Source organism: Gallus gallus, chromosome 6 (assembly GCF_016699485.2).
Source record: "Gallus gallus isolate bGalGal1 chromosome 6, bGalGal1.mat.broiler.GRCg7b, whole genome shotgun sequence".
NCBI classification, from domain to species: domain Eukaryota; kingdom Metazoa; phylum Chordata; class Aves; order Galliformes; family Phasianidae; genus Gallus; species Gallus gallus.
Genome location: NC_052537.1, coordinates 6,970,371 through 6,997,354, shown reverse-complemented (window position 1 = coordinate 6,997,354; position 26,984 = coordinate 6,970,371). Strand labels below are relative to the sequence as shown.

General features: G+C 41.4%; 1 protein-coding gene across 8 annotated transcripts in view; it reads right to left on the bottom strand.

Moving 5' to 3' along the window:
- PCDH15 (protocadherin related 15) overlaps positions 1-26,984 on the bottom strand; it is a 990,968-nt gene that overhangs the window by 296,825 nt on the left and 667,159 nt on the right. For all 8 annotated transcript variants that reach the window (XM_046942815.1, XM_046942814.1, XM_046942813.1 and 5 more), the window contains one exon: positions 3,859-3,977. In XM_046942815.1, the coding sequence (XP_046798771.1) occupies positions 3,859-3,949 (91 nt within the window). In that variant the 5' untranslated portion in view covers positions 3,950-3,977. Of the gene's footprint in view, positions 1-3,858; positions 3,978-26,984 lie in introns of those variants that run through there.

Genomic DNA, 26,984 nt, shown 5'->3' with positions numbered 1-26,984 from the left:
GTATTGAACTCTACTGTATTAAGCTCCCTACTGACCAAAAGTTGCTGCTAATACGTGCTTATCGAATACACTATGACTACTTCATTGGCACTCCCATTATCAGATGCTATTCTGTCAAACTTACTCTCTGCTGCCTTCTGTCACACAGCAACAAAATGGAATGTAACAGAGGTGGGAAGGTTCAGCCTACATTAACATCCACCTCTGATGTTGTGGGCAAACATAGTAAAACAGGAGACATTATTTGTGAAGCATTTCCACTGGCCTAATTTCACATATTACAAGGACTTGACTGACAAACTTACTTTACTTAAACTAATGTATGACTAAAGATAAAAAAAAAAAAAAAAACTATTTGCAGCCTTTTTTGCTGCTTGGAAAAGAACTAGAGGCAGCAGAAATACCAGATAGCTTTCTATACAAGGACAAGCATTAAGCTGGAAGAGATGGATGAGGAGCCTGAGTAGCACCCTAGGAGAGCTGAGCAGGATGAGCAGGCAGGCAGCCTTTGCTCTGATGGTTACTCTGTCCTGGAAGGTGATCCCGTCCCTACAAGTGCATGACACCACATGACTGATGTTTCAACTCTATGATAACTCAGAGCAAGACAGGCCAGGCAGAACTGTTACTAGGACGAACAGAAGCATAACGAGGTACGCATCTGAGATTGTTCTGCACATTTCAGACAAATATGCTGTTATCAAAGATCTCTGCAACCCTATGCTTGTCTGTTATAAATCTCAACTGGAGAGGAGAGCACTGAATCACATTACAGCATAACCACCGGGCACCAAGATGCACAGCATGCATGTCAGTAGGTGAAGGGCACAGACATCATCACCCACAGAGCAACTGCAGGCAGAAGGGAACACAGCAGCACCATTGGGAACGGGAGGGGTAGCAGTATCCAGCCTGCAAGGGCAGCCTCAGAAATGCCCTCGTTTAGTTTAGCAAGCACCAACCAAAAGGGGGAATTGCTGTTCTCTAATGCTCATTCGACTGAAGAGTAGAAACACCAGTGATGGAAGCACATCATCTGAACTGAAAGACTATGCAGGCATTATGAGCTAGCCATGAATCAAGTCAAGGCAGTAATGAGACAACTACGCTGGGCCAAATGAACAAATGAGATTCTGGGACAGTTTTCTCAACAGCACAGGAAGCAAGAAGCCACAGCTATTTCCAAGACAGTCACTGATGAAGTTTTTAAGGTCGCTTAGTAACACCATCAATTGCTGTGGCTGGGGAAAGATGTGACAACTTAGAGGTCAAGCAAAAACCTTTGGAACAGCAGACATACAGGCTAATGGTGCTAGATGCAGCAATACAGGCATGCAACTAACAAAATACACACAGCTACAACCACAAAAGCAGATCAGTTGCATGCTAGATGCAAAGAAACCCCTTATGATTTATGTCAATTGATTTGTATTCTGGATTGTTGCGCTGTGAAAATAATTACACTATTTTTAAATTTTAATTGCTAGAAGAGAGCATCTGTTCTATTTGCTACAAGTTAGTTATTATAGCAAATGAAAGCAACTCTACTGGTCCAAGTCATGCCAAAGTAGTTTTCTGCAATGACGTAAGTATGGAACACAGCTCCTGTTTTGCTTCTGGAGATACAATTGAAATTGTGTTTTTACACTCCTTGTTTCATTAGCTAGGTGAAAGTTGTTGAGTAACCAATATCCCACCTGGACTTCAATTAATTGCCATGCACTTTTTCACTCTAACAGAGCATACCGACATTCATACAGAGCACAGCAAAGATAAAAGAAGCGCTTTTACGTAAACTCACACTTCCCTGAGCACAGCAAGAAAAATAAATCCATTCCTGAGATGGTATCAGGTGTGGTTCAGATACGTATTCCTCAAGGAAAGGCATTTCTGAATGTCTCCCCCACTCAATTAACAATACTCTTGGCTTTATGAATCAAATGTACATTTACTGAATGTCAGGGCACCCTCTGCATAACAAGACAACTCCCTCACTAAACACAAATCTGAGTTCTGAGCTAAACAAAATGGATCAAGCCAAAACAGGATTAAAAAAGCAACCCAGGAGGAATATCATTAGGTGGTCACACTAGCAGGGATCACTGTAAGTCTGTCTAAAGCATTGGCTTAAACAGAAAATACAATTTCAATAATCTAGGTTAAAGCACTAAAAGGAAGCCTGCAAAGCCCTGATAGAGTCTGAATACAGCCTTCAAAGTGGTGGATAGCTGGAGTAGATAGGCTATTATCTCTAAGTCTACCAAAAGATTTAGACACGACTTAAAGATAATCTTTATTTTCACATCTTCTTCATTTTCTGGTGACAGGAGTAAAAGTTTTATGGCACGTGCTCATGGAATTACTGCAAACATGGAACACAAGCAGATAAGTCAAGAACAGCGAAAGGCAATTTAAGAAATAAAACCGAACAAAAAACGATATTCATTGAATTTCTGCTGCCATTACTATCAGTCAGTGACACCATTTTCATTACTCCTGAACAGAACCAGGAAGCTGCACGGCTTCTCTCGACCCTGCAATGCCATCAGGGAGCACAGCCACGTGAGGAACAGATGACTAACTGCTTGGTATAGGCTTGGCAGCTGTTCTAAGTAAGGAAGTCACTAAGCATTTTCAAGCATGTATTCATTAACGAACAATAGCTTGACCGTACAGCCACGGACAAAGATCTTCCCCTTCCTATAAAGAAACTTCAATAAAAAGTTAAGAAGATAGAAGTGTGTCAGGTAACCAAGAGAAAATAACACGGACTGATATCTGGGGAATCCGTTTTCCTATTTTGACATGTCCTACTGGCTAATACCATGATTTCTGGGGCATCTTTGCCACACCGTTTTTGCACGCATTGGCATCACTCATGAATCATTAGGAATTAGTACTCAAGTGAAATTCAAAGCCAACCTTATTTTCATCAGAGACATCCTTTTGGATGCCTACCATCACATTACCTACTTGGCTACAAAGAACATTGCAGTGGACAGTATTGCTTCGTATTTTCAGCCTGCCCTGACAATCTTTTCCTTAACTCAGAAGGGATACAGCACCATACAACCCCATCATCCTGCTTCCCTCCCCACTGCTCTCCAGCACCTGCTCCTCTCACACTGCTGAACATGCTGGGGGACATCCTGGTGCCACGCAGCCTCTCCTCACTCAGTTCTACTGTTCTGCTGCTCGAAGAGCACTTGGCAACCATTACTGAGACTAACGTAAGGCCTAACAGCTCACTAAAATACATTATGAGCAAACAAGCTAACTGTATCCAAGCAGAGACCAAGCATCTAAAACAAGAGCAGTTCATACACTTCAACATCAAGAATAAGAGCTGTAGTGACAGTACATAAAAATGGCCAAGATGAAGTTAGTTTTCCCCTGTATCATCACAATCAAGTACAATATAGGGTTGGACTGGGGGATGGAAAAGAATAAAAAACATGGAGAATGATTAATACTACTAACAAGGAAAAGTACTACCTAATGCTAAAAAATAATCAAGTAGGATTAAATACTTCTCATAAAAGCAAAATTACTCAAATTTGAAACAGCATTCCTGTTCACCAGAAGAGTTTTCTGAAACCAAGTCCAGCTGTAAGAATGTGTCTAGTACCGACCAGCATCAACTAACTATTCCCTTAATCTTACCTGATAAATCAACTTCTCTGTTGAAAAACAAAACAAAACAAAAACCAAGAAGATTCAAACGCCAACATACCCATACCTTCCTCTATGGCAAAGCCTCTTTACCAGCAAGTATCACGCCACTTGTTCATCTCATGATACCAGGAAGACCAAACAAATCACAGAATCATCCCATCCCTCCCACAGCAGAAACCTTACCTTCATCATTTTGGGCCAAGGAACTTGCTAAAATAGTAGCCACGGCAATCCCTACAGCTAACCACTTCCAGAGACAGAACTGCTGTAGCATTTTTTGTCAAACTTCACTCAAGCCAGATCTGAAAAAGAAAGATTTGATACACACGTTAGTTAACCAGCTTACATACAGGTGCTATAAACTTTTCCATTCCTAAGTGGGCATATATGGCATATGCAGCCTTTAATAGCGCAACACTGCTTCTGTTAAGCAAAGTTCATCCCATTAATACATACACATGTACATTAGATAATCATGCACGCACAGCCTCCAAAGCAATAATCTTGCATTTGCTTTACAAAGTCCAGATTTCCATTGAACAAAACCTTTATTTTATTCTTCCCCTGAGTGCTGCAAAGCGGGAAGTGATGCTGTCAGAGGAGTTCTGCTTATTACAACTGATGTTCAACTGCGTGAGCGAGCCAAGACTCAACATTCAAACACACTGCCCAGCAGAACCTCTCCCAACAAAACCATCACTGAATCCAGTTCATGACCTTCTCTGATCATGCCTTAAAGTTCGTGGCCAGCAGAGGAGGAAAAACAAGACGATGACACCAAATTGCATATGTGTAAGAAAAAAAAACAGAGAAATTCACAGGAAAAGACAGGTCTGGATGAATCCCAGAGTGTACTGAGAGTGATTAACATTCAGAAGTTATATAAAACTTTGTTTTATTGCTCCATTAAAGAGAATTAACATATTTCTGCAGCCTAGAACTGAATTATTTAAAAATATTCCTTCACATTAAAAAACATTGTGACAAATACAATGAACTTCCTAGCAACATAAGCATGAAACGGGCAGGGAGTTATAGCATCATAAGAACAAGCTATTGTATAAAAAGGGTTTAAGTGCTGTCAATTTTCCCAAGCAAAACACTTGACTCAGATTTCATTGCCAGTTTCTGCTTATAGCTTCCTACCGTGGTTACAGAACTGCTCCATTTCGTTCCGCGTCAAACAAACAGACAATAACCCCCACTTACAGCTTTAGAGTTAACACAGCCTGATCCACCTTGGCGACATGCTACTGAACTTGTGCTATCATTGCCTCCCACTAACTGAGCTTACTGAGTAACACACATGTACAGACGTGGCCTAATTTGCACCACCAAACATTCCTTCAGGAAAGCATGTGTCAGTGTTCTGGAGAAAAAAGCTAGATTTATCAAAGCAGAAAGGAAGCAAGCTGTGATGTTGAACCAACATGATTAGGAGGACCATATTACTGAAATATTTTAGCCTCCCGGGTGTCCGACATCTCACCCTAGTTGCACTGGGCTCCTTAACTCAGCAAGCAGAGCACCTTTTTTCTTAGCAAAGACCCTGGAGATTAGGATCACTGAATGGTTTGTGTTGGAAGGGACCTTCAAGACCATCTCATTCCAACCCCCTGCTATAGGCAGGGACACCTCCCTCAAGACCAGGTTGCTCACAGCCCCATCCAGCCTGGTCCTGAATGCCTACAAGGATGGGGCATCCACAACCTCACTGGGCAACCTGTTCCAGTGTCTCACCACCCTCACATAAAGGATTTCTTCCTAATATCTCATCTAAATCTACCTGGTTAGCTGAGATCCCACTCTCCATTTGGTCTTCCTCATATTCAAAAGCTTGCTATGCAAGGAAATTGAAGCTTTAGGTCATAAGCACGTTACCAGAAATTCAGTAAGGATGGAACCGCTAGAGGTAAAAAACAACAAATTCTCAAGGGGAAAAGAAAAACAGGGAAAAAAGGAAATGAATTCCCTGAGGAGCCCTCTCAGGAGGTTTGCTCAAATTATCTTATTTGCCCCATTTTCTTATCAAAACTACGAAAACGCTCATAGGCAAGAAAAACTTACACACTCAACCAGAAAAATACCCAAATGAAAAAAAGAAGACAAGAAATAACAGTTGGGCGGGGGGATTCCAATTTCTGGTATGCGTGCATTTAAAAAGGAAAAAAAAGAATGCTTCAATAAAGCTCCCTCTGGAGCACTTGGTGCTGGATGGTGCACAGGCACAGAGAAGTACACCTACACCAACATACTGAGACGCAACAGCACGCTCACACGTGCTCCCAGGGGAGCGCTGGCAGGAGCTGATCACTGCAGGTTTTTGCAGCTCTACTGCAGCAGACTGGTAACTGCACTCCAAGGAGCAATCGCATCTCCTCACCTCACTTCTGCTTTTTTAAGAATTATTATTTCTCACCGATGTGACTATTGAAACAGTAAGAACTCCGGCTGGCCATCAAGTCTTCTATATCCCACATCTCCACAAGTTTTAAGGGGAGATAAAGATGAATTGAAAAAGGAAACCTCAAAATATTAAACATCAGATACCACATCCAAGCAACTGAAATATATCTAAGACCCCAGCAATATTATAGTAACCTTAAACGCCTCAGATTTAAGCTGAGAACAAATGTAATCACAGTACTTAAAAACACTGTGTTCATTTCAAGATGAAAGGAGACACATGGATTTAATTAGAATAAACAGTCTTGGGTCAGAGTAAAAAAAAAAAAAAAACGAATGCAAATTTGTTCTTGGCATTAAAATAAAATTGGATGTTGCACGAGGATGGTAAGGGACAGAGGATCAAAAGCCTTGCCGAAATCGAGGTACAGCATCCACCGCTCTCCTCACTGCTGTGGCATTGGCTTTCCTCAAGTCCACAGGCAACTCTCCCATTTTCCACAACCTTTCCAAGATGATAGAGTGGCTTGACAATCACTTCTGCCAGCTCCCTCTCATGGGTGCATCCTATCAGGGCCCATAGATTTTGTGCAATCAATTTGCAAAGACAACCTCTGAACAGATTCTCCTTGATCAAGTCTTCCATTCTCCAGACTTTCAATCTAGGGTGCTGTATTCCCAAGGTGCAGTCTTAGCAGTCAAGACTGAAGCAAATAAGGCACTCAGTAATTCCATCTTCTCAGTGCCATGTTACCAGGGCACTCACCTCATTCAGCAATAGACCCACATTTTCCCTAGACTTCCTTTTGACACTGACACAGTTAAAGAAGCCTTTCTTCTTGTCCTGGACTTTCCTCATTAGATTTAACTCCAAGTAGGCCTTAGCCTTCCTCATGGCATCCTTGCATACCCAGACTACATTCCCATATTCTTCCCATGTGGCCAGACCCTTTTTCTGCACTGCATACACTTTTTTCTTCCATTTGTGCTTTCACACGAGCTCCTAGTTCACGCATGCAGGACTGACTGCAATAAGATCATAGCCCTCTGACCCTGCAATTCAGTTACACAATCAACCCGAACTCCTTCAAGCATCAACTCTTAGACATATTGTTTAGTGGTGTTGCCTTTTGATAAAACATTGAATTATACTGTAAACTACTTCAAGAAATCTGTGTACAGAATGCTCTGAACGGAGGAAAACCACCACGGGATATTTTTATTAAGGCCTCATCTGTATCACCACTGAGCAGATAAAATGGTTTTAAAGATCGTAGACACAGAAATAGTCCCTCAAGTGCAAATGCTTGCTGTGAGATGAAACAAGTACAGTCATATATCAGAAATGTCATTAGAAAACAAAAAATAAACCTTTTACACAAGCCAGAATAAGAGAGAAAGTTGCTTTTCAGTATTTAAGTGTTTCCTGCCAGGCTAAAGCTATGGTCCACTAACATACGCATCTCAAACGCTTTATTTTCACTGCGGAAATTATTATGTTGGACTGTCACAAAAGAAGGAAATAGTTTGAAAACATTTAAAAGTGAGAAGAGCCAAAAAAGCATCTCTAGTTGGTCCCAACACCATTCCCAACCCACGTTGCTACAAGCAGCAGGCACCCTCACCCAGCCAGGCATGGCAGAGCACCCACCCACTCTCTCCCCACTTTATGGTCTGAGTGCCCTCCTGAGCATTCCCACACGTGGGTGTTGGATACCCAGCACAAAGCATCCAGGAGGGGTTTTTGCTCTGGTGTCCTGAAACTGAACTGCACATCTGCAGCTCATCAGCTGGGAAACTACAGGGCTGGAAAATACCCTCCGTTACAACTTTACTGGAAAAAAAAAATTAAGAATTCCAGCTTAGGACTTGAGGGACATCCCAGAAAGTCAGATATGAGCCCACAAATTCTCATGCCCACTCACACCACTTCCCAGGCAGCTGCTGAGCCCATCTCAGTAAAGACTCATCATCAGCACGGAGCGCAAGCCAGCGCAAGAGAGCTTACCTTGGAATCCAGCCTTGTAAGCTATTTACAGCTCCAATTCTCTCTAACTCCAACTGGGAAGAACTGTGTACAACTGTTACTAAAGCCAAACATCTGCATGTATGCTTTTCTGAATAAGTTAAGCACATGCAAATATTTGGCTTAACGGGCTATACTGAATAATTTACAGTGCAAATAAAACTTTTTCCTCCAGTTCTGCAAGTACCAAAAGCCAGAATGTTACCACAACCTTTATTTTACTGATACTGCTCGAGCACTTCCTATGTAATTATTTCTGCCCATGGACTCCTTGGTAATACCCAACTCCTCTTAGATTAGCTGTAAGATTTTCATGTTATAGAACTGGGACAAATTGTATGGGTTTTGTTACTCTCCTTTCTCACTGGACCCTATCAACAACATGATTTTTAAGACTGAGTTTCAACATCAAGCATGTTCACAACTCATTCCTATTTCACGGGTGGAACCATTCTTCCTTACATTCAAGTACAAGCCTACATTTCCCCTTGCCCATTTGCCTCAGCTTCAATTCCAGTTTTCCCCTGACTGGTTCTTTTCTGTGTTCTTCTGACAGAAAGGACCATTTTTCCAAGATAGCCATAGTCACTACCACAGCAAAATATTCCAAGCTGAAGCACAGCATTGGTAACGGGAAGTTACTTGAGCTCCATATTAACTCAGAATTAATTGAAACTTACGAGTGACAGCATCTCATCTAGGTACAGCTGATCCCACAGCTAAATGGGAACAATACAACCCAAAAATAAAAGTTATTTGTACTCCAATGCAGAAATGCTTCATTTGATTTCAGTACTGCGTACCACAAGCCACAGTAAGTGGTGTTTTCCTACACTCCCACAATAATGAAGTTTTTTTTCATTTTCCTCTATATAAGGCAATGGAAGCCAATGTGCATATGGTCTGATTTGCAGGTGACATCTCAAGAGCACTCTTCCAATCCCCCTGCCAACAGAACATACTATAAATGCACCATGTTAACGCTCGATGCAGCATGCTGTTCATTTCCACAGAAAAGGGAGAAGATTGCTAAGTATATGCATGCCTGCTCAGAGAAATGCCAACTACACTACTCAAAATAGAAGAAAAGCTTTGACAGAATAACCGAGGTAGGGCTGGACAGGGAGTTTTGTTTCTTGTTTCCACTGCTGGTGGCCATGGCTTATTTTTTGTATTTCTGAGAAGCAATCCAGCTGGGAGACAGATTACATCTTCATCGTGGGTGAGTAAACAGGATAGCAGATTTAGTCCTTACAAATCCAGGTTTCTAACGCAGAAGCCAAAATGCCAAACCACTGCATGCACTAAACCTGCCAAACAACGCAGCTCTGACGGGAGGCTGTACCTGCTTAACCAAAATATGTCTGCAAGTTCAGGTCTGCATCACGCTGACATGCAAGTCTACTGCCTTGCAGGCACTGAAAGAGGGAGAAAATACCGTAAAGATCCTAACCTCCCTGTCAGCAAGCTTTCCCCACTGCTGGGGCTGTCTCCCCAGTGACCTCTCACTGGGTTCCTGTGAGGCAGAGGGGCAAATCCGACATTTTCTCACCATAAAAACTAAGGAAGGTCTTGGTTAGCGTAATAGTGAAAGAACCATAGGATCACCAAGGCTGGAGAAGACCTGCTCCTTGCAGCAAACTGGGAACTTTCTCAGTAACGGCAGGCTCAAAATACTTGCTTCCCTCGTGGCAATGGAAATACCCCAAACTTCACCATGTGAATCTTTTTTGTTGAGGAAAAACTACATCTTCTCAAGTAGAATTCATATGTTCCACCTTCTCTCCACTGCATTTGAACATAAACTGCCTAAAATAAATACATTAAACTTTTAAAAGCAAAGTCTACCTTTCCATAGAAAGCCAAAATGACTTTCTCCTTGCATGTTACCATCGCATGTCAAAAGCAGAGTTAGAAGTAATTGCACCTTTTTATTAGCTCCGTTAAAACAGTTCAGAAGACATTACAGAGTTAAGATGGACACTCACACATGCACACCTAACAGAAATTATCTTCAGTTACCTGAATGCCAAAATGAAACTTGCATTGCTGTTCAATACTGGGCCCAAAGCTCTTAAAGAGATTTTGAAGCTGGGACAGCTTACAAGTGTTGGGGCTGTTTGAGACAGAGCAGCTTTTCCTATGGTTGCTCTCCACGTCATAGGCCACATAAAAGCAAATCAAGTTCAAAAGGATAAGAGGTACTGTCTTTCTGCTATAAGCTCCTCTAGAAACATGAATTTCCCACTTAACACCACAAAAGCAGTTCGCTTTTAAACCACATCTAATGACCAATTATCCTGACAAACCAACCCATCTCTAAGGGTCCTTGAGTTGCCTGTAGTTCAACTTTCAGTGTTGCTCCCAACAATTACACGCCTAGGCAGATCCTCATGGAGACAGCACAGCTCAACACACTCCCTTGCTGTAGCAGTTTTTGTTTAACCACCATTCTCCACTGCTGCTGCTTGCTGGAATTAACTCTATCCCATTTTCAATCCTTGAGCAGAGCATTCAGCTACACGCTTTCCATGCCTGACTCTACATGTGGTTACCAGGAGAAGTAGCACAATAGCATCCTATAAAAGCTGATGTCCCATGATGGTAACGCACCAATGACTGAGGTCAGCCCACACTCTTGCACACCTTTGGGTTAAGCAGTATCTGCCTTTCCTCATTTCTCAGATGGCTCAGCAACGCCCCATTGCAAACTGAACTACGGAACAAAAAATTTATGTCTCTTCTCTAGGTATGTGCAGTAAACACCAAACATGATCTTCATACGTACCTTGTTTACTGGGTCACTCCATGTTTTATCAGTTATCATATTCTGCTACACACGTACCAGACATTTAAACCAAGTTACATAATCCATAAACCAAGTACTCCAGCAAATCTCAAGACATTAAACAGCTCCATGAAGTCAACATCACAACTGTTTAGACCTCTCTTGTGCACCACCACAATGACGTGACATGATGGACAGCTGAACTACAGACAGCTAACAAAGTCACAAGCAAGACCTCTGCCATTTTAGCCACATAAGCATGGTGATCACGCACTCTGTATTTCCAGCCTTGTCTAGTATTACTTCTGCCTGCACTGGCTTGGCCTGTCCTTCCATTTCATTCTGCTCCCATCTAACTAATTTCTAACAGGTGATTATTTCCAGGAGATCAAACAGTTCACCTAAGATGGTGTATTAAGTATTCACTGTAGCAACTAACCAAGTCCTCCAGTGAAGACAAGGTACTTAAAATACCACAAAACCCAAATAAAAGCTACAAAGTACTGTCTTTTTAGCTTCTGTTTTAACAGCACAAAATTAATGCATTATTTAGAGTAGCAGTTAAAAGCAGCAATAGAGTATTCTCAAATTAAAAAAACAAAAAGTCAGTTACAGTAAAGAGAACTCTTGGAATAATTTCCTGTAAAGTTGTATAAAGAAAAACAACACCGATAGTTTAAAGACTTCCAGACAACAATATCCTTACACCCACGCAGGTCATCCAAGCAGCACTGCTTCAGCACTGACCGCAGGCAGCTGTGGGATGAACGGGCAGTAGGAACAGGAGGAGGCATTGAGACACTGCAATGCTCCGGAGGTGGATGTTCCTTACATGCCAACAGGGCAGGATCACGTCTCCTATCACCATCCTGCTCACTCCCAGTAACCCACCTGTTGTGTTGTTACTAAGCTGACATTTCTGCGCATTTCATGAAACTTGGGAGTTCAGAAGGCTTTACTAACGTAAAAGGCTCACTGAAGGCTCACTGGAGAAGCTGAAGTGAGCCTGCAGGAAGGCAGAGGAACTCTGATGCGCACTGACACCCACACAGTGTACGCCTGAGTCAAAACACACCTACTGGGAAATGATCAGACGTTCAGGAGTGAGATAAGGGAACAGAGTAAGTTTCAGAAAGAAAGGATTAAGGTATCTTTCACCTGAAGTAAAATAATTTGATCCTAAGTTCAGCACCACTGGCCCTGATATAAAAAAAATAATTGCTGACAACAACCCTCCCTCACAGACAGCCATTGCCAGCCTGAGTTATTAGAGTGGAACAAAATGCATGCACAGCTGATGATGGACAGGGACGAAATGGCTTGTTCTATTCAAGGACAAAACAAGTCAAGCCTATCCATTTCAGAAGGTGCTCTGACCACAGCACCTGAAGAAAAAGTTTGGCCACCTAGAAACCTGGCATGGGTGAGCCAGAAAGCTGCCACGGTGACTATTAGCACCTCCAAACAGCCTACGGCTTGGAAGTGGTCCCACACAACACACACTGCTAGGTGCTGCTCAAATCAGAGGATATGGCATGACATGCCTAGAGAATGGGCAAAGACCCACAGTTTTGGTGCAGTCAGGAGAGGAAGGGTTCTAGATGTGGTCCCAAGACAGTTACTGTGAAGCAAGAGGAGACACGTTCACACAGTGTGCATCAAAACCTGTACAGGAATTATGGCTGAGTGGCACCAAATGATGCGACATGCCCACTCCTATCTTCATGTTTTTCCTTGCACAGAGAGACAGAATGCACAACTGTAGGAAACAAAGCTTCACTCAGACAATTTTAATGACAAATACAGTAGAAAACTATAAAATAACTAACCAGATGAGCCGGACCACAAGCTTACTTCCGTACCAGTGTTGGCTGATGAAGATGTAGATGCCAGTGCTACAGTCAGAGGAACAGCATGGAGCAAAGGAATGCCAGCTGTGAGAGCTCCCTGGCTCCACGCTGTTCAGTTGGAGCTTGTAACAACCCCAGAGGATTGCGAGCAGCTCTATGAGGATTTAAACGCATTTGGTACCTGAGCAATAGGCTTGGGAAATGAATTTCAATTGGGATAAAAATGCACATGGGGACAAATAATATATTCATGTATGCAAATAGGGATTCTGAATTTATCAGCTTTTTAGACATTATCCCCTCAGAGGAAGCAATATAAATAGCTGCTGTAGCGTAATGGGTACTGAGCTAGAGTAAACAAAATGCTTGGGAGCATTAGGAGGGATAGAAATATGACCTAAATTATAATGGCATTACAAAGGACAATAGAAAACCCCCAGAACATTAAGCACCAATTTCCCTACCATCATTACACAAGGAGACTCCAGAGAAGGAAACGCTCCCAGGAAGGACAGCTGAACTGCCTTTGAGGCACCCTGGGACATAAACCTTCCCTCCCTCAAAGGGAACAAGATCTGCCCATGTACACAACAAAACAACAGCAGAACAACCCTCACCTCTGAGAACACAAGCCCAAGGATTACTTATAATGAAAAAGGGATATTAGATAGATGGACTGAGATCCTGGTTACCAAAATTGCTGTAATGATGTATTACTCGTTGGATTAACGCAGCATTTCTGTACTACAGGAATACAAACAGGAATGACAAACAGGAGTAAGTACAAAGAAATCCACAAAAACATTTGGGTTTGTTCACAAAGTCACCAGGTCAGGGAGGGCAACCTCACTCCCGGCTAAGTTATCTTCCCAAACAATACTGTTTTAAACACATCACCTCAAGGCAGTGATATTCAGTGCTGCAGGGGTTCTGCAAACTGCCTGCAGGAGCCGTAAGAGCATAGGAGTGCAGTGCTGCACCGCTCACCTCAGGCCGTGGGTATAGAGTGCTGTTTGATTTCTTTTGAATATGCAATAATAAAACAACATCCAATGAATCAAAGAATCACAGAATGGCCTGGGTTGGAAGGGACCTCAAGGATCATGAAACTCCAACCCCCCTGCCAGGCAGGGCCACCAACCTCCCCATTTACTAGACCAGATTGCCCAGGGCCCCATCCAATCTGGCAGATTAATGGCTTAATTCAACTGCAAATTGTTTTGTTTTTCCAGCTGGGCATTTCCTCACAATTCTCAACACCTGTTCCAAACTAAGAAAAAAAAAAAAAAAACCCAACACTTTCTAGAATAAGGGATTTTCTTTACCTTACTACTTTTGTGTTATTTTTGTCATTTAGGCCCTCAGCACACAACAGAGAGGAGACAAAGAATTATATCTGAGCAGAAGGGCAGGCCATTTTGGAAGACTTGGGCTTAAAAAAACAGCTGTTTCTGAGCTGGTCTGAGCAAGACCACCTGCAGTCATGTTGCTAAGTACAAGGGGTAACTCCTCACAGAGAGGCTCTCAGATGTCTCTGCACTTTCTCCTTCACATCCTTTCTAATATATATTGCCTATAAACATCAATTTTAGTCTACAAAACAAGCATTCAGTGAAATTTTATGACCTAACTGCTTCTGCATTCAAGCTTAAAAAAAATAAAATCGATCATTTTTTAACAGTTACTGTAGTGGGTTTCCAGCCTACAAAAGGAAGAGGTCAAGTTCTATAAAGGAAATAAAACAAAGGTAAAAAAAAAAATAAAAATAAAAAAAACAACATGCTTTCACTTATTTGGTTTTCAACAAGCACAGGACACACTATAAGCAACAAGACTATTGCATTCTGAAGTGCATGATTCAAGGTTAAGTTGTCTTCCATTTGGAAACTCTTCTGCAGCCCATATTACAGAGAAATCCAGTACCTCGTGATGCTGAAATCAGGGCTTGTGTCACATTGCTTCAGCTGTTAGCCTCTACTTGAAACCTCTCCATTTGCACAACTCCATTATCACAGGAAAATGAGATACTACAAGGACAGAGAGCCTGAGGCAGTGACACAGTAGGAGACTCCAACTCCTCAGTGACCACAATGCCATCTTCTCCTACAAGAGGCATTAGGGTATAAAGGTATTTGTCTGCTCGTTCTCTACAGTAGTTTTATTTTCTGTTTGCTTCTGTGTGGTTGGCTTTCCAGACATTGCTGTTGGACTTTGAAGAGCCTGAGCACCGCCATCTGCCTCTGAGCAAGGCGCACCCAGAAGGCAGGAGTTTACCCAGTTTACAACCATCCCTGTTGTAAATGATCCTCTCACATCCAGAACTGAGCCTGACCACATCAACCACAGCAGAAAGCATTTCTATTTTAATACCCTTGCTTCTAACCTCGGAACTGTTCACCTTTCTCCCTCCATACTATATACATCATTTGACAATAAACTGTGTCAGCAGTTACCGAGGTGCCATTTTGACCACACAATCTAGCTGTTCTCAACACTCAAATTAAGGACAGATAGCACAGTAATCTCAAAGGCCTTTCTTGGCTAGCAGACAGCTACACATATTAACCACAGCACTAGCTCCCCAGGACCCAAGCTGCCACCCTCTGTGATTGAGAATTTTGCTTTAATGCCAGTGCTCATTTCATTAGGAAGCAGTGTTTGGGCCTGAAAACACAGATATATTACTGCAATGACATCAGCACTTGCCTGAAGCTTGAACAACTACAGTGGGAGGTATTCCTCCTTAGGACAGAAAACAGGAAGCATCTGTTTCAAGACAAAGTACTGTTAGAATAATAAGGACTTTTGTTTTAAAGGCAAGCCATAAAACGCAAGGCAAATCCTAGGTGGATGAAATACCATCAGAAACCTTTGAGAAATGATACAAAACAGCACCTGTGACAACAAATTGTCCTGAGGATACAGTCACCCTTAGGTGGAACAGCCAAATAAAGATGTCCCATGATACGAATGCTGCTGTACAGCTTTGTCCCATTTCTGAAGATGAAATTATCAGTGCTCTCTCAGAAATTGCACCTCAAAGGCATTAGATGGTTTTAAACTTGCTGAGAACACAGATTTTTAAAAAGAAGCAGCTTCAATACTGTAATGGAACTGATGTTAAATCACTGTGCCACTATACATGCAAGACTCCACTTCCTGCTTCTCATCCTCAAAAGCAGAGAGGAAAAGAAATAACCAATAGAGAATGAGCTTTGGACGTTAACACAGATTAAAAAAAGGTTAGAAATACCCAATACACCTCCTTGCAGGTCTCTGTGAGGGGAACGAACCCACCCAGATCAGAAGGCAGTAAAGTATTCAGCAATACTCACTGGTAAGTGGGCTTACCCTACAATAACTTGCACACGCTTACATGTACAGCCCACTTAGGTGGCTACCAATCACTTTAAAGCTGTCCATCTCCATTCCAAATCTATAGGGTACCTCTTGGGATGTCATGTTAAAACATTTTACCATGTTTGAGGTATGAGGCCTTCCCAAGTTGGACAGCAAAGCAAACTTCCACTACATTTTAATATGAAGCAAAGTATTACTCACAGCACATCCTAATTTCTTCTGTTAAACGCAGGTGATGTTACATTACAGTCACTCCAATTGCTCCTAACCCAAACATCTTGATTTGAAAAGCCATTTTGTTTTACAATGCAAAGACAAAGGAAATTCATTTAAACATCACAGCTGCTCTCTGGAATTGAGGAGTATTTTCTATAGAATTATAATTGCTCTCAAATAAAATTTATGATTAGATTGAACCAATTTAAACAAAGCAAACAAAAAATAACAGAAACAAATGTAAATTTCTCTTTCATTCAAATAAAAGTATTCCTCAAAGTCTGCTGAATAACAGACTTGCAAGCCTGGAAAACTGGAAAAAGAATCATAATTTGAATAAAAGGTTTTCAGAATGACTCTGTTCATGAGATTTTACCAGCTTTGATCTAAATTAGAATTTTAATGAGTTACATAATTCGGTATTCATTAGGAACAAGAAATGACCCGACAGTGAACTACTGTATTTCTTCATGGCTGCTCCAGACTTTTCTTTTCAACTCACACCGATAATTATACTATGAGGGTGGGGAGGAACAGCAGGCAGGACTCTCTGCTTGCAGAAAATGCATTGTACTTTGGGAGAAATCATGTACCTTCATTTTTAAAAGGAAACAAGAAGTTCAATCACATCACATTCATACATGGCCTCAGCTAAGGAATTACAGCATAATTCCAGAGAAACTTCCATTAAATTAGAGCCCCTCTGCTTCATTTCGTTCCCACCTGATTGTCTCTTTATCTAGGGTGCCTCTAAGTCCTGAGTTGGCAGAATGGGGCTGTGAGCAACCTGGTGTAGTGGGAAGCACCCCTGCCAATAGCAAGGGTTGGAACTAGACCATCTTAAAGGTCCCTTCCAACCTAAACCACTCTATCATTCTATGATTCTATCATTCTCTGATTCTATCATTCTGACTGTCATTTCCAGCACAAACACCCAGTGCTTTAACTTTCCAAAGACATCAGAATAATCAACCAAACAGCCCTCTTCTCCCCTGCATCTCATCTCCAGCAAGAAGCGATAACAGCAAAACCCCATTTCTTCCCTCCACAATACACATACACTATTTAGCAAGCATATTTGAACTGATTCCACCAACTGGATCATACTCATACACCTGTTGTTACCTAAAGGAAAGGAAAACCACGCACTCTCACTCAGAAGTCTTCAGCAACAAGTAGCTGCCCATTTAGTTTTCTACAACCTTTAGGTTCGTTGCCTACATTGGCACAGACCCCACAGTCTGCTTTTGTTGTAGTAAGGCAGCCACTGACCCCCATGTATAGAGAAAGAGCACCCTAAAGTAGCTGAAGCACTGCTAAGAAGACATCAGTGGTAGAAGTGAACAACATTGAGTGCAGTTCTTTCAGCAGAGAAAAGAAGTAGCACAACAGAAAGCACAATGCAGCTAGATATTGGAGAACAAAATATGAACCTATCAAAACTGTTGACTTGATGCCACTCAGTTCTGTTACCTTTCACTAAGTAGACTACTCCGCAGAGAAACTAAAGCCAAAAACTCCCAACAACTGTAACTTCTAACGACAAGAAGAATGTTTTCTGGTTGAAGACATAAAACTCAAAGAATTAATGCACTGAAAATACCACAAGCAATTGAAAAGCATGAAAGCTTCCCAAAACTAATTGCTGAGCTTATCTCATCTTAACTTCTCATTTGCCACTATAGAAACAATTCCTGTCTCAATCTGTTTCAACTGTAGTAATTAATATTCATCTCTCCCATTGCTTTCTTTTCCCTCAAGCTGAATTCCATGGAAATGGGTCTTTTTAAAAGACTGCTTTTTCCCTTCCGGGAGGACTAACACAGAAGGCCTCTGACACCAATCCAATTACAAAATGAAGTAGAAAGCTGCCTCGGTGCTAATCACATGGGTCCAAGTAAGGTCACTCCATAGTTAGGAAAAATGAAGATTATTCCTAAGGCAAAGGACATGGCTGTACCGACAAGGTCAAGAAGTTGGGCTGGTCATCATATTTATGAGAGATAAAAAGGAACAAACTGTATTCCAACCAAATGATCCACTAACAATATAGTTAAACAGAAGAAGTCTTCTCTCAGTAGTTCAGCTCCTTATGCTTTGAAAGGCGTCTGCAGGCTCATAAAATGCATTTGTTTTGCAAAATTCAAGTTGGAAGGAGGAAGCAAAAAACAGGACCTGAACTCCTTCCAGAAGAACAAGCTACATAAATGCACTGAAACAGGCAGCTGAAGGGTTTACTGGCCTGCTGGAGTACTCAATGAACTAATTATATAAAAACCATTTCACACTTTGACTCACCTGGAATATTCTAGAACAAAAATCTGAGAATCATGAAAAACAAACAAGAGCAATTTGGCTTTGTGGGAAAACACCAGGTCCGCTCATTAAATATTTTGTATGATCTCAGCACCTCAGTAACGTAAGGACATGGAGGTACTGGAGCAGGTCTAAAGAAAGGCAACAAGGCTGGTGGAGGGCTTGGATAATATGCCCTATGAAAAGTGACAGAAGGAACTGAGGCTGTTTAGTCTGAGAAAAAGAAGGCTGAGGAGAGACCTTATTGCTCTCTTCCAATACCTGAAATGTGCTTACAGCGAGAGCGGGGTTAGTCTCTTGTCTCTGCTGATAGGTGACAGGATGAGGGGATGACAGGATGGCCTTAAGTTGCACCAGGGTAAGTTTAGGCTGGATATCAGGAAAAACTTCTTGACAGAAAGGGTTGTTAAGCACTGGAATGGGCTGCCCAGGGAAGTGGTTGAGTCACCATCCCTGGATGTGTTTAAAAACCATTTAGAGGTGGTGCTCAGGGACATGATTTAGCAGAGGGTTGTAGATTTGTGTTAGGATGGTTAGGTCATGGTTGGACTCAATGATCTTTAAAGCCTTTTCCAACCTGAGTGGTGTTCACACCACTTCAACAACCTGAAGGTGTTCAAGAACCAAATAGATGTTGTACTGATGGACATGGGTTAGTGCAGAAATATTGCTGGTAGGCTGGCAGTTGGACTGGATGATTTTCTCAAACCTTAGTGATTCTATGGGCCTGCAACAAGCTTCTCAAAAACCTCACGCGTCTCTCAAGACCCTAACAGCCCGAGCAATAAACCTACTGAGAAGGATGCACCAGTTCAGCTTCAGTTCCACACTTAGTTGCAGGGCAACCGAATAATTCTGCTTGTGGACAAGACACAGAACTGACATGCTGATCACTTCCGAACTTTAGAACTAGGATGGCACATATCATTAAAAATAAAGTGTCTAATTTAGCACCATATTTCAGTTCTCCACCTCTTCGAGTGTAGCAAAATGCACTGTTGAAATTGATTATGTGTCAGTCACAACACAAAAAGATCGTGACACAACTCAGTAGTTTGGGAAATTATTCCATGAACAAAAGCCTTCAATGAAATTATAACACACAAGCCAAATACTGCTACAGAAGAGCATAATAAAGGAAAGACATCTGTCAGATTTTTCCAAAACACTAGTCTTATTCCAAAAATGTAAAAACTTTCTGCTGTTTTTATGACTTTTTTGGACTGTTTTTCTTTATAGAAGAGTTATAGAAGTCCTGATAAAGAGTAAACACTGAATATATCCTAAGAAACACCTTGCAGCTCGCTGTATACCTTATACTGAAAATGAGTGTGTGTGGGGGAGTTAAATCCCAGTGGTTCAAGGTTTTAAAGCTTTGAAACATTTGTCCGTCCCATCAGTCAGCCCGGGGAGCACAACACTAACCCAAGGGCAGTCAAGCTGGACACAGTAAAGGAAAAGGTGGACAACTACCACCTCTAGTGAAAGTAGCTGGCAGCACTATCAGTCATAGAATGGGATAGGCAACAATACACATTTACTTACATTCATGTGAGAATTTTAATATTAGCTAAGTAAACTTGATCAAAATTGAGAGCATCTCGAAAGAACTAGAGTAGCTATCCATCTTTCCTCTCTCAGGAAAAGGAAAATTTATCAGTCTATAGAAGTCTTGGGCATCACCAGGTGCGAATGCTTTATCTCCAAAGGAAAATAGAGACGGGAGCTATCTACTTGCACTGCTCCTCCCCTTTCCCTCCTGACTACACACCTCCAGCACATTCACACTGCATAACTCCCCTTCAGATGAATTCCCAACCTACTTTGTTATTCTTCACAGAGAAATTATTTCTATTTCTGAAATTAGAGGCCCAGTGAATTTGAGCCAAATTTCATGAAATCTTAACAATAGGGAACAATAAGATGCTGGTTCTAAGTGAGAATGAACTGGAAGTTTTTCTGCTTCCTGTGTTTCAGTGGAGATGATGTTAAGTTTTCATCTCTACAAAAACTGAGTGTTCAGGAAAACAAGAACCTGACAACACGCTATAGCACTGGTCAAATACAAGAGAAAAGGCACACCATGACCACTACATGAACTACAGTGACACAGTTGCAGGTCAAAACCAGAACTTCTCTTAACTTCCACTTGTGTGAACAATAAGCTCAGTGTAAGGATACAAATCCTGTCACTAGGAATCATTGAACGTTCACAGCTTAACTGTATTAATTGTATAGCCTTTGCTATACTCTACTGATGCATCATGTGGTAATCAGGGAAAGAAGCACAAACACCACAACTTCATCTCCACATAGCCAATGGAAAAAGCATTTTTCAACTCTCTATCACTTCCCCGAGAAGTGGCTCTGGGCAGCCTGGTCTGGTCGTTGGCAACCCTGCACATAGCAGGGGGGTTGGAACTAGATGATCATTGCAGTCCTCTTCAACCCAGGCCATTCTATGAATCTTCAAGTCATTCTCCATTTACTCTTATGTTCGAGTGGCACAGACAGTACCCTCCCTTACAGACACAGATGCTCATCTTCTCCCTGCCCACTGAAAGAGGTCATTAATAGCCATGAAATGCAGAGGGAAGAAAAATACTAGAGTGTCTGTCTCCTAGTTTCAAACAGGTGTTGAACTACTTTTCTTTATCAAGCATACACATTTACTGCTAGAAGGTAAAGACATAGCAAGTGATTTGCATAGAAAAAAGCAAGATTTCTAAGTCACCTTGTAAGAGGAAAAATACTGATAGGATGTTGCTAAAAAGACACTGAGCACATATCTCAGCAGAGGAGCAGTCACAATAGCAGTGATCCCAAACAAGAGCAGGAATGCCTCCACATCCCACTTATGGGTAGCACATAATAGGGCTTGCATGCTGATACGATCAAGACTGGCTTTCACAGAATAAAACCCTCAAGACGACAGGCAGAAAGTACAGGCAAAATGCAAAGTCAGGTTTGTACACAGTTTGCAGAAGCAGCTCCTGATTATAACTTATATTTATAGCAACCTAAAGGCAGACAATTAATTAACACCTTTAAAACCACTCTGAAGCAATACCATTACCACCACCACTATTCTTCAGGTTTGACTCGAAAACAAAAACACCTGCCCTTAAGGAACAACAAACTGAACTAAAGCAGCTGGGCTCTTTTTCCTCTTTCTCCTTCAAAAATCATTTCCTTCAACAAGAGACAATGAATACAAAAGCCATGGTAAAGGTTAGGTGGGAGATTAATACTCTCGGCAGGCAAAGAAGTGTATTTACATACACTGTTGGGGGACAAAAAAAAGCTGCTTTTAAAAAAAATCAACATTTATTGAAGCAGAACAACTGCATTTCATAAAGCAAACCTAAAATTCTGCCACACAGATAAATGGCCCAAAATGGACATTTGGTCAGAGCTGCTCAAATATCATAGCATAAACCCAATTATTTTCTAATAGCATACTTAGCTACTGAGAATATTTCCTGCCTCCGTATAGCATTTACTGCTCAATTACTGTCAGGCCACCACACTTTCCCAAGTAGCACCAGAAGGTAATCCATAACACTGGTAAATGAAACTTCTGTTATGTCAATAAGCAGCACCATAGCTGTTTGTTAGAAGCATGTCTTTAATTCGATAGGCAACAGCCAGGAAAACAATGCAAATGATATTGTTAGTCAGTAAATTAATCATCTGATAGAATCGAATAATATTTAATAACAAAGATGATTTAATTCTTACGGATGAGCAAAGCATTGGAAGGAAGATTCTCCTCCTTGATTACAGCTGTGGAAAGGCAATGTATTACTGCATTAGTAGCTGCTTCATTACCTATTTGCTGCTGGCCAGATACACAGCCAACTGAGAGAGGCAAGCATCTGCACGCCTGAAAAACACAGGCATCACAAGTATTTGGGGGAAGCACATAAATGCAAACACGCTCCCACACAGCAATGCTTCCACAATCCAGTGGTTTCCATTGGGTTGAACCCTCCTCCCTGACAGTCTGAAGTCCACTGCATAAATCAGGTCACTGATATATTTCTGTCTCAGTACCATTCTGCAATATGGAAGTCGTTTACTCCCTAGGAATAAGAGCAGTTAGCAAAAGTACAGGAATTCCAGCGTTTCCATGAACAAACACAGTTTTGAAAACACTCACTACTCAGACAACTTGAGGAGCTTATTAAATTGATCCCCAAATGCTTTTCAGAACTCATTTCTCGGGTTCTTCTACCCTTCCACCCCAAAGCAGAATAAGCTCTATTTCCTCCCTGAAGAGGAAAAAAAGAACACCTAAAATGTGCTGAAGGCTGAGACAAACTTCATCCGTTTCTACTTAGAGAGCAAGATGCCTACTGCAAAGCCCCGGGCTTCAAGGAAAGGTTAACGTGCAAGGAAAAATACTTTTGTTCTGTTCCACAGGGGGTTAAGCATGCACAATATGTGGGGCAACTACATATCATAGGAACAAAGAACAGCACAAAATATGAGAACAAATTTCAGTGAAGAGGTGATTTAACTTCAAAATAGGGCTTCTGGAACGAGTCTCAAGGGACAGGGCCCTTCCTACTGTACCACTACAAACTGGTCCAACGCCCCACAAAGCCCACCTGTAGAAGTGACTTGACAAACAACTTGCTCTGCTAGTAAGGTTTATAATAAGATAGAATAAGACCCAAAACGAGTAATAAGAAAACGCAGCTATCACCAAAACATGTTTATTGTAGTTTTGGACACCAGTACAGTTGGTTTTCAACACGTACAACTCCCCGGGAAAAAGCCCATAAAGTAGAATCCATCAATGCTCATTTTCAAGCCCACTCAACATCTTAAAAAGTGTTTAAGTCTCAGCTGATGGTCTGCTCTCTATCATTTCAAGTGTTAAAATTAGGTTATAAAAACCTCATAGCATTACAGCCCGGGATAACTTGGAGCAAGACATTGGATCCAGGCAGTCAGAAAGAAAGAAATACTAAACCCACTGGGAATCCTGGATCTCCAAAATCAAGTACAAGCATTTCCAAGAAGGTTTTTCCCAAAAAATTCTATTGGCTTAGCCAGATCTCTTTCAAATTCTTTATTCGCAGTGCCCCTCTTGTCCTCAAAAGGTTTTTACAATTAACGTTTGTGCTAGTGTGGAACACGGGCTATTTATTATAACCAGTGTGTCTTGTAACTCTAATCGACCAGCACCTAAACTTCACTATTTAATTCTCATTGTTCATGTACAATTCTGTTCAGCTGAAAGAGCTCACGTCTTGCAATTCAAGCTCATCATACAGGAAGGCAATGAAGTAACAAAAGTAGAAGGTGTTCTAGGCAATTTAGCTTTTAATTAATATAAACTGGGAACTAAAATTATGATATGCAATTTAGTTTTATGTTTTAATCAGACTCAACACAGCATTTTAATCTCCACAAGCACTCACGCGCATTTGGAGGGGTGCAATGAAGGGCTCATCTGAGGTCTCCACATCACTTGAAAACAGCTCCTGAATTTTAATTAACCCAAAACAACATGGTTGTTCAAGCTGAGCTCTGTACTAGTGAAAATGGATGGAAAGTCCCAAAACTTGGCCTTTGCAAAAGAAAATGGGATTTCAAAACTTAAATCCCATGTTCTCAAAAGCCACATGAAAACACTAAAAACAAAACCTCTGTCACAGACAGCCAAAAGGAACGAGGAAAGGAGAAAAAATGAAAACAAAGACATGTAACCTGCCTGGAAAACTATTTTCAGTGGTTAGGCTCATGCCAGATGCTCCTGCTGGGGAGCAATCTATAGTCAACTCTGTCACAGGTTGGTGCGTAATTTAAACAGAATAAGTGACCAAAAACATACTTGCAGACGAAGAGAATACAAAATGGTGAGAACGGGAAACTATAATACTTTGGCCTTGCTTCCAGGCTTCATTACATTGAGTCATAGAATCACAAAGGTTGGAAAAGACCTCCAGCATTATCTAGTTCAACTGTCCACCTGCCACAAATACTATACCTCTTAATCATGTTCCTTAGTACAATGTCTGAACACTTCTTGAACATCTCCAGAGACGGTGACTCCACCACCTCCCCGGGCAACCCATTCCAGTGCCTGAGCACTGTTTTGGAGAAGAAATTTTTCCTAATATTCAATATGTCATAATATCCATACCTCCAAGTAACATACAAAACATCTGCTGCTGGTACCTGCTTTTAAATGATTACATTTGCTCCACATTCATGATTAAACAATCATCAACACAATGAGAGTGGGAAGACAGGTTAATGGTGAAAACATGGATGAACAGAGTCTTTAGTGAAATAGTTTGATAGCAAAAGCTAATCAGCTTGCACCCCTGCTCATCCACGAAACCCCACCTCCTGTGTACCACAAGAACTGTCTTTTTTTTTTTCCTCTTCTGAGTGCATATTTCCGTTCTTAGAGATATTTGATTCACGGGTACAAGCACAAACCTCCATCCCTGGACAAGTTTTAGATGCAGAATCAAAACTAAAAAACTTTCCCTGTAGTTTTACAAGTTTAACAATGCATGCAAGAATAGAGCAAGAAATGAAAGATTAAACATTTGGAATTCAGCATGTGCCCAATATACGCAAGACGTGTTGAGATGAATACCAAAGGAATAGTCTCTGAGGTTCATAACCAAGACAATGAAAAACATTTTACTTCAGAGTCAGTTAGTGTAGGTTTACAACTGATTGATGCAATGCAACACAAACAGAACCTGTAACGTATTACAGCCCACTACGTACAAAAGCTACGCTACCAGAAAAAAATTATCACGGTAAATTAAGTTCATAGTGGCTGTTACTCATCAGCTTTCAGGAGGATGGGCTCACTAGAGACACCTTTTCAGTTAGCAAATCAAAAAGCACACAGTCCATACATACGTACAAAGCACGTGTCAGCTCAGTGCTGCCTTCAGGCTCTGGGCAGGATGCCAAAGTGGTCTGTGGTGGCAGACATTTTGGGACCACAGTAAATAAAACTGTCAGAACAAGAAAAATGAATAGCCCGAGTGTGGAAAGAAGATTAATTGAACTTGATCTGTACATCAATTTAGCCTCTGGGGCAAACTGAAATTACTTGGCTCTTAACTATCCTGGAAACATCCAAATCACTGTCCAGTGTGATTCATGTTCCAGGCTGAATCATCTGGACCAATTAAGAAAATTTAACCCACTAACTTTGTGCTGAAGAGCCCACGCAATAGAGTGATGTTGCTTTGAATCTCCATAGATGCAATAAAACAGGGCAGGAGAAAGGTCCGGTCAGATTGCTCACAGCTATGTGTCTCTTTTCTCCTCTGGAAACCAACACAGAGGTGAAGGACATGACCATGCTCTCGTACCAAAGGTACTGTGAATTTGCGACTGTACGTTCACTTCATTCAGCCAAGTGGGAAGATGCACAAAACAGAATTTTCCTGGATCCTGCAATCAAATTGAGTTTATGAGGGAAAATGAAGCACAGAGTAGCATCAGTAAACAATCTAGAGACCTGAACTACATTAAGTAATACCCAATGTGATTCAGAAACACTCTTCTAGTCTGAATTGGCTGGAACTGTAAAAAGGTGACTTCTACACTCAAGAAGCAATGCCAAAACTCCCATTCAGGCACTCCCCAAGCAGCATGTGCAGTTGGCAAGTACAGAAATGGCTCTATTTCTTCACTCACTAAGAAATCACAGAGGTAAATAAACAATGAATGATAGAAGTGAGAGGGGAAAAAAAGCTGAACAACTATTCATCTGCATTCCCAATTATTTCCCAAAGTTTATAAATAAATTCTCTAGCCAAGTCCTAATCAGTAATGATTCACACCTTACCTAAGTCAACAACCTATCCTAGACAGTGTGTAAACAACCAGCAGTGCTTCAAGAACTGCCCTGCCCTTATGCAAAGCAAGTAATACCTCTAATCCAGTCTCTCAGGATCAGATTTCTGTCACCTTCCCCATTCCACGCTTCTTTCCTAATTACAATCAATGCTTCTCCCTTCTAATCGTATTGCACTTGACCTTTTTTGATCCTCCTTCCCCCTGTTTAGCTGCCTCACACCAGTAACTGCAGAACCAAATACAGTGAAAGAGTCAGGAAACCTCACTTGTTCCTCCAATCAGGCTCATGACTATCGCATTAAATGACATGGAGTTCTGTAAAAAAAAATAAAAAATAAAAAATAGAAAATCAGGTGTTCACATCACAAGACAGAAACCAAATGCTAATTCCTGAAGTAATACGTGTAGTCTTCAAGACAGCCATCAATGCATTTAGAACTTTGTAACTAGTGACCACCTTGGTGAGGTGCAGAGACACTGGACATCCAGATTTCCTTTG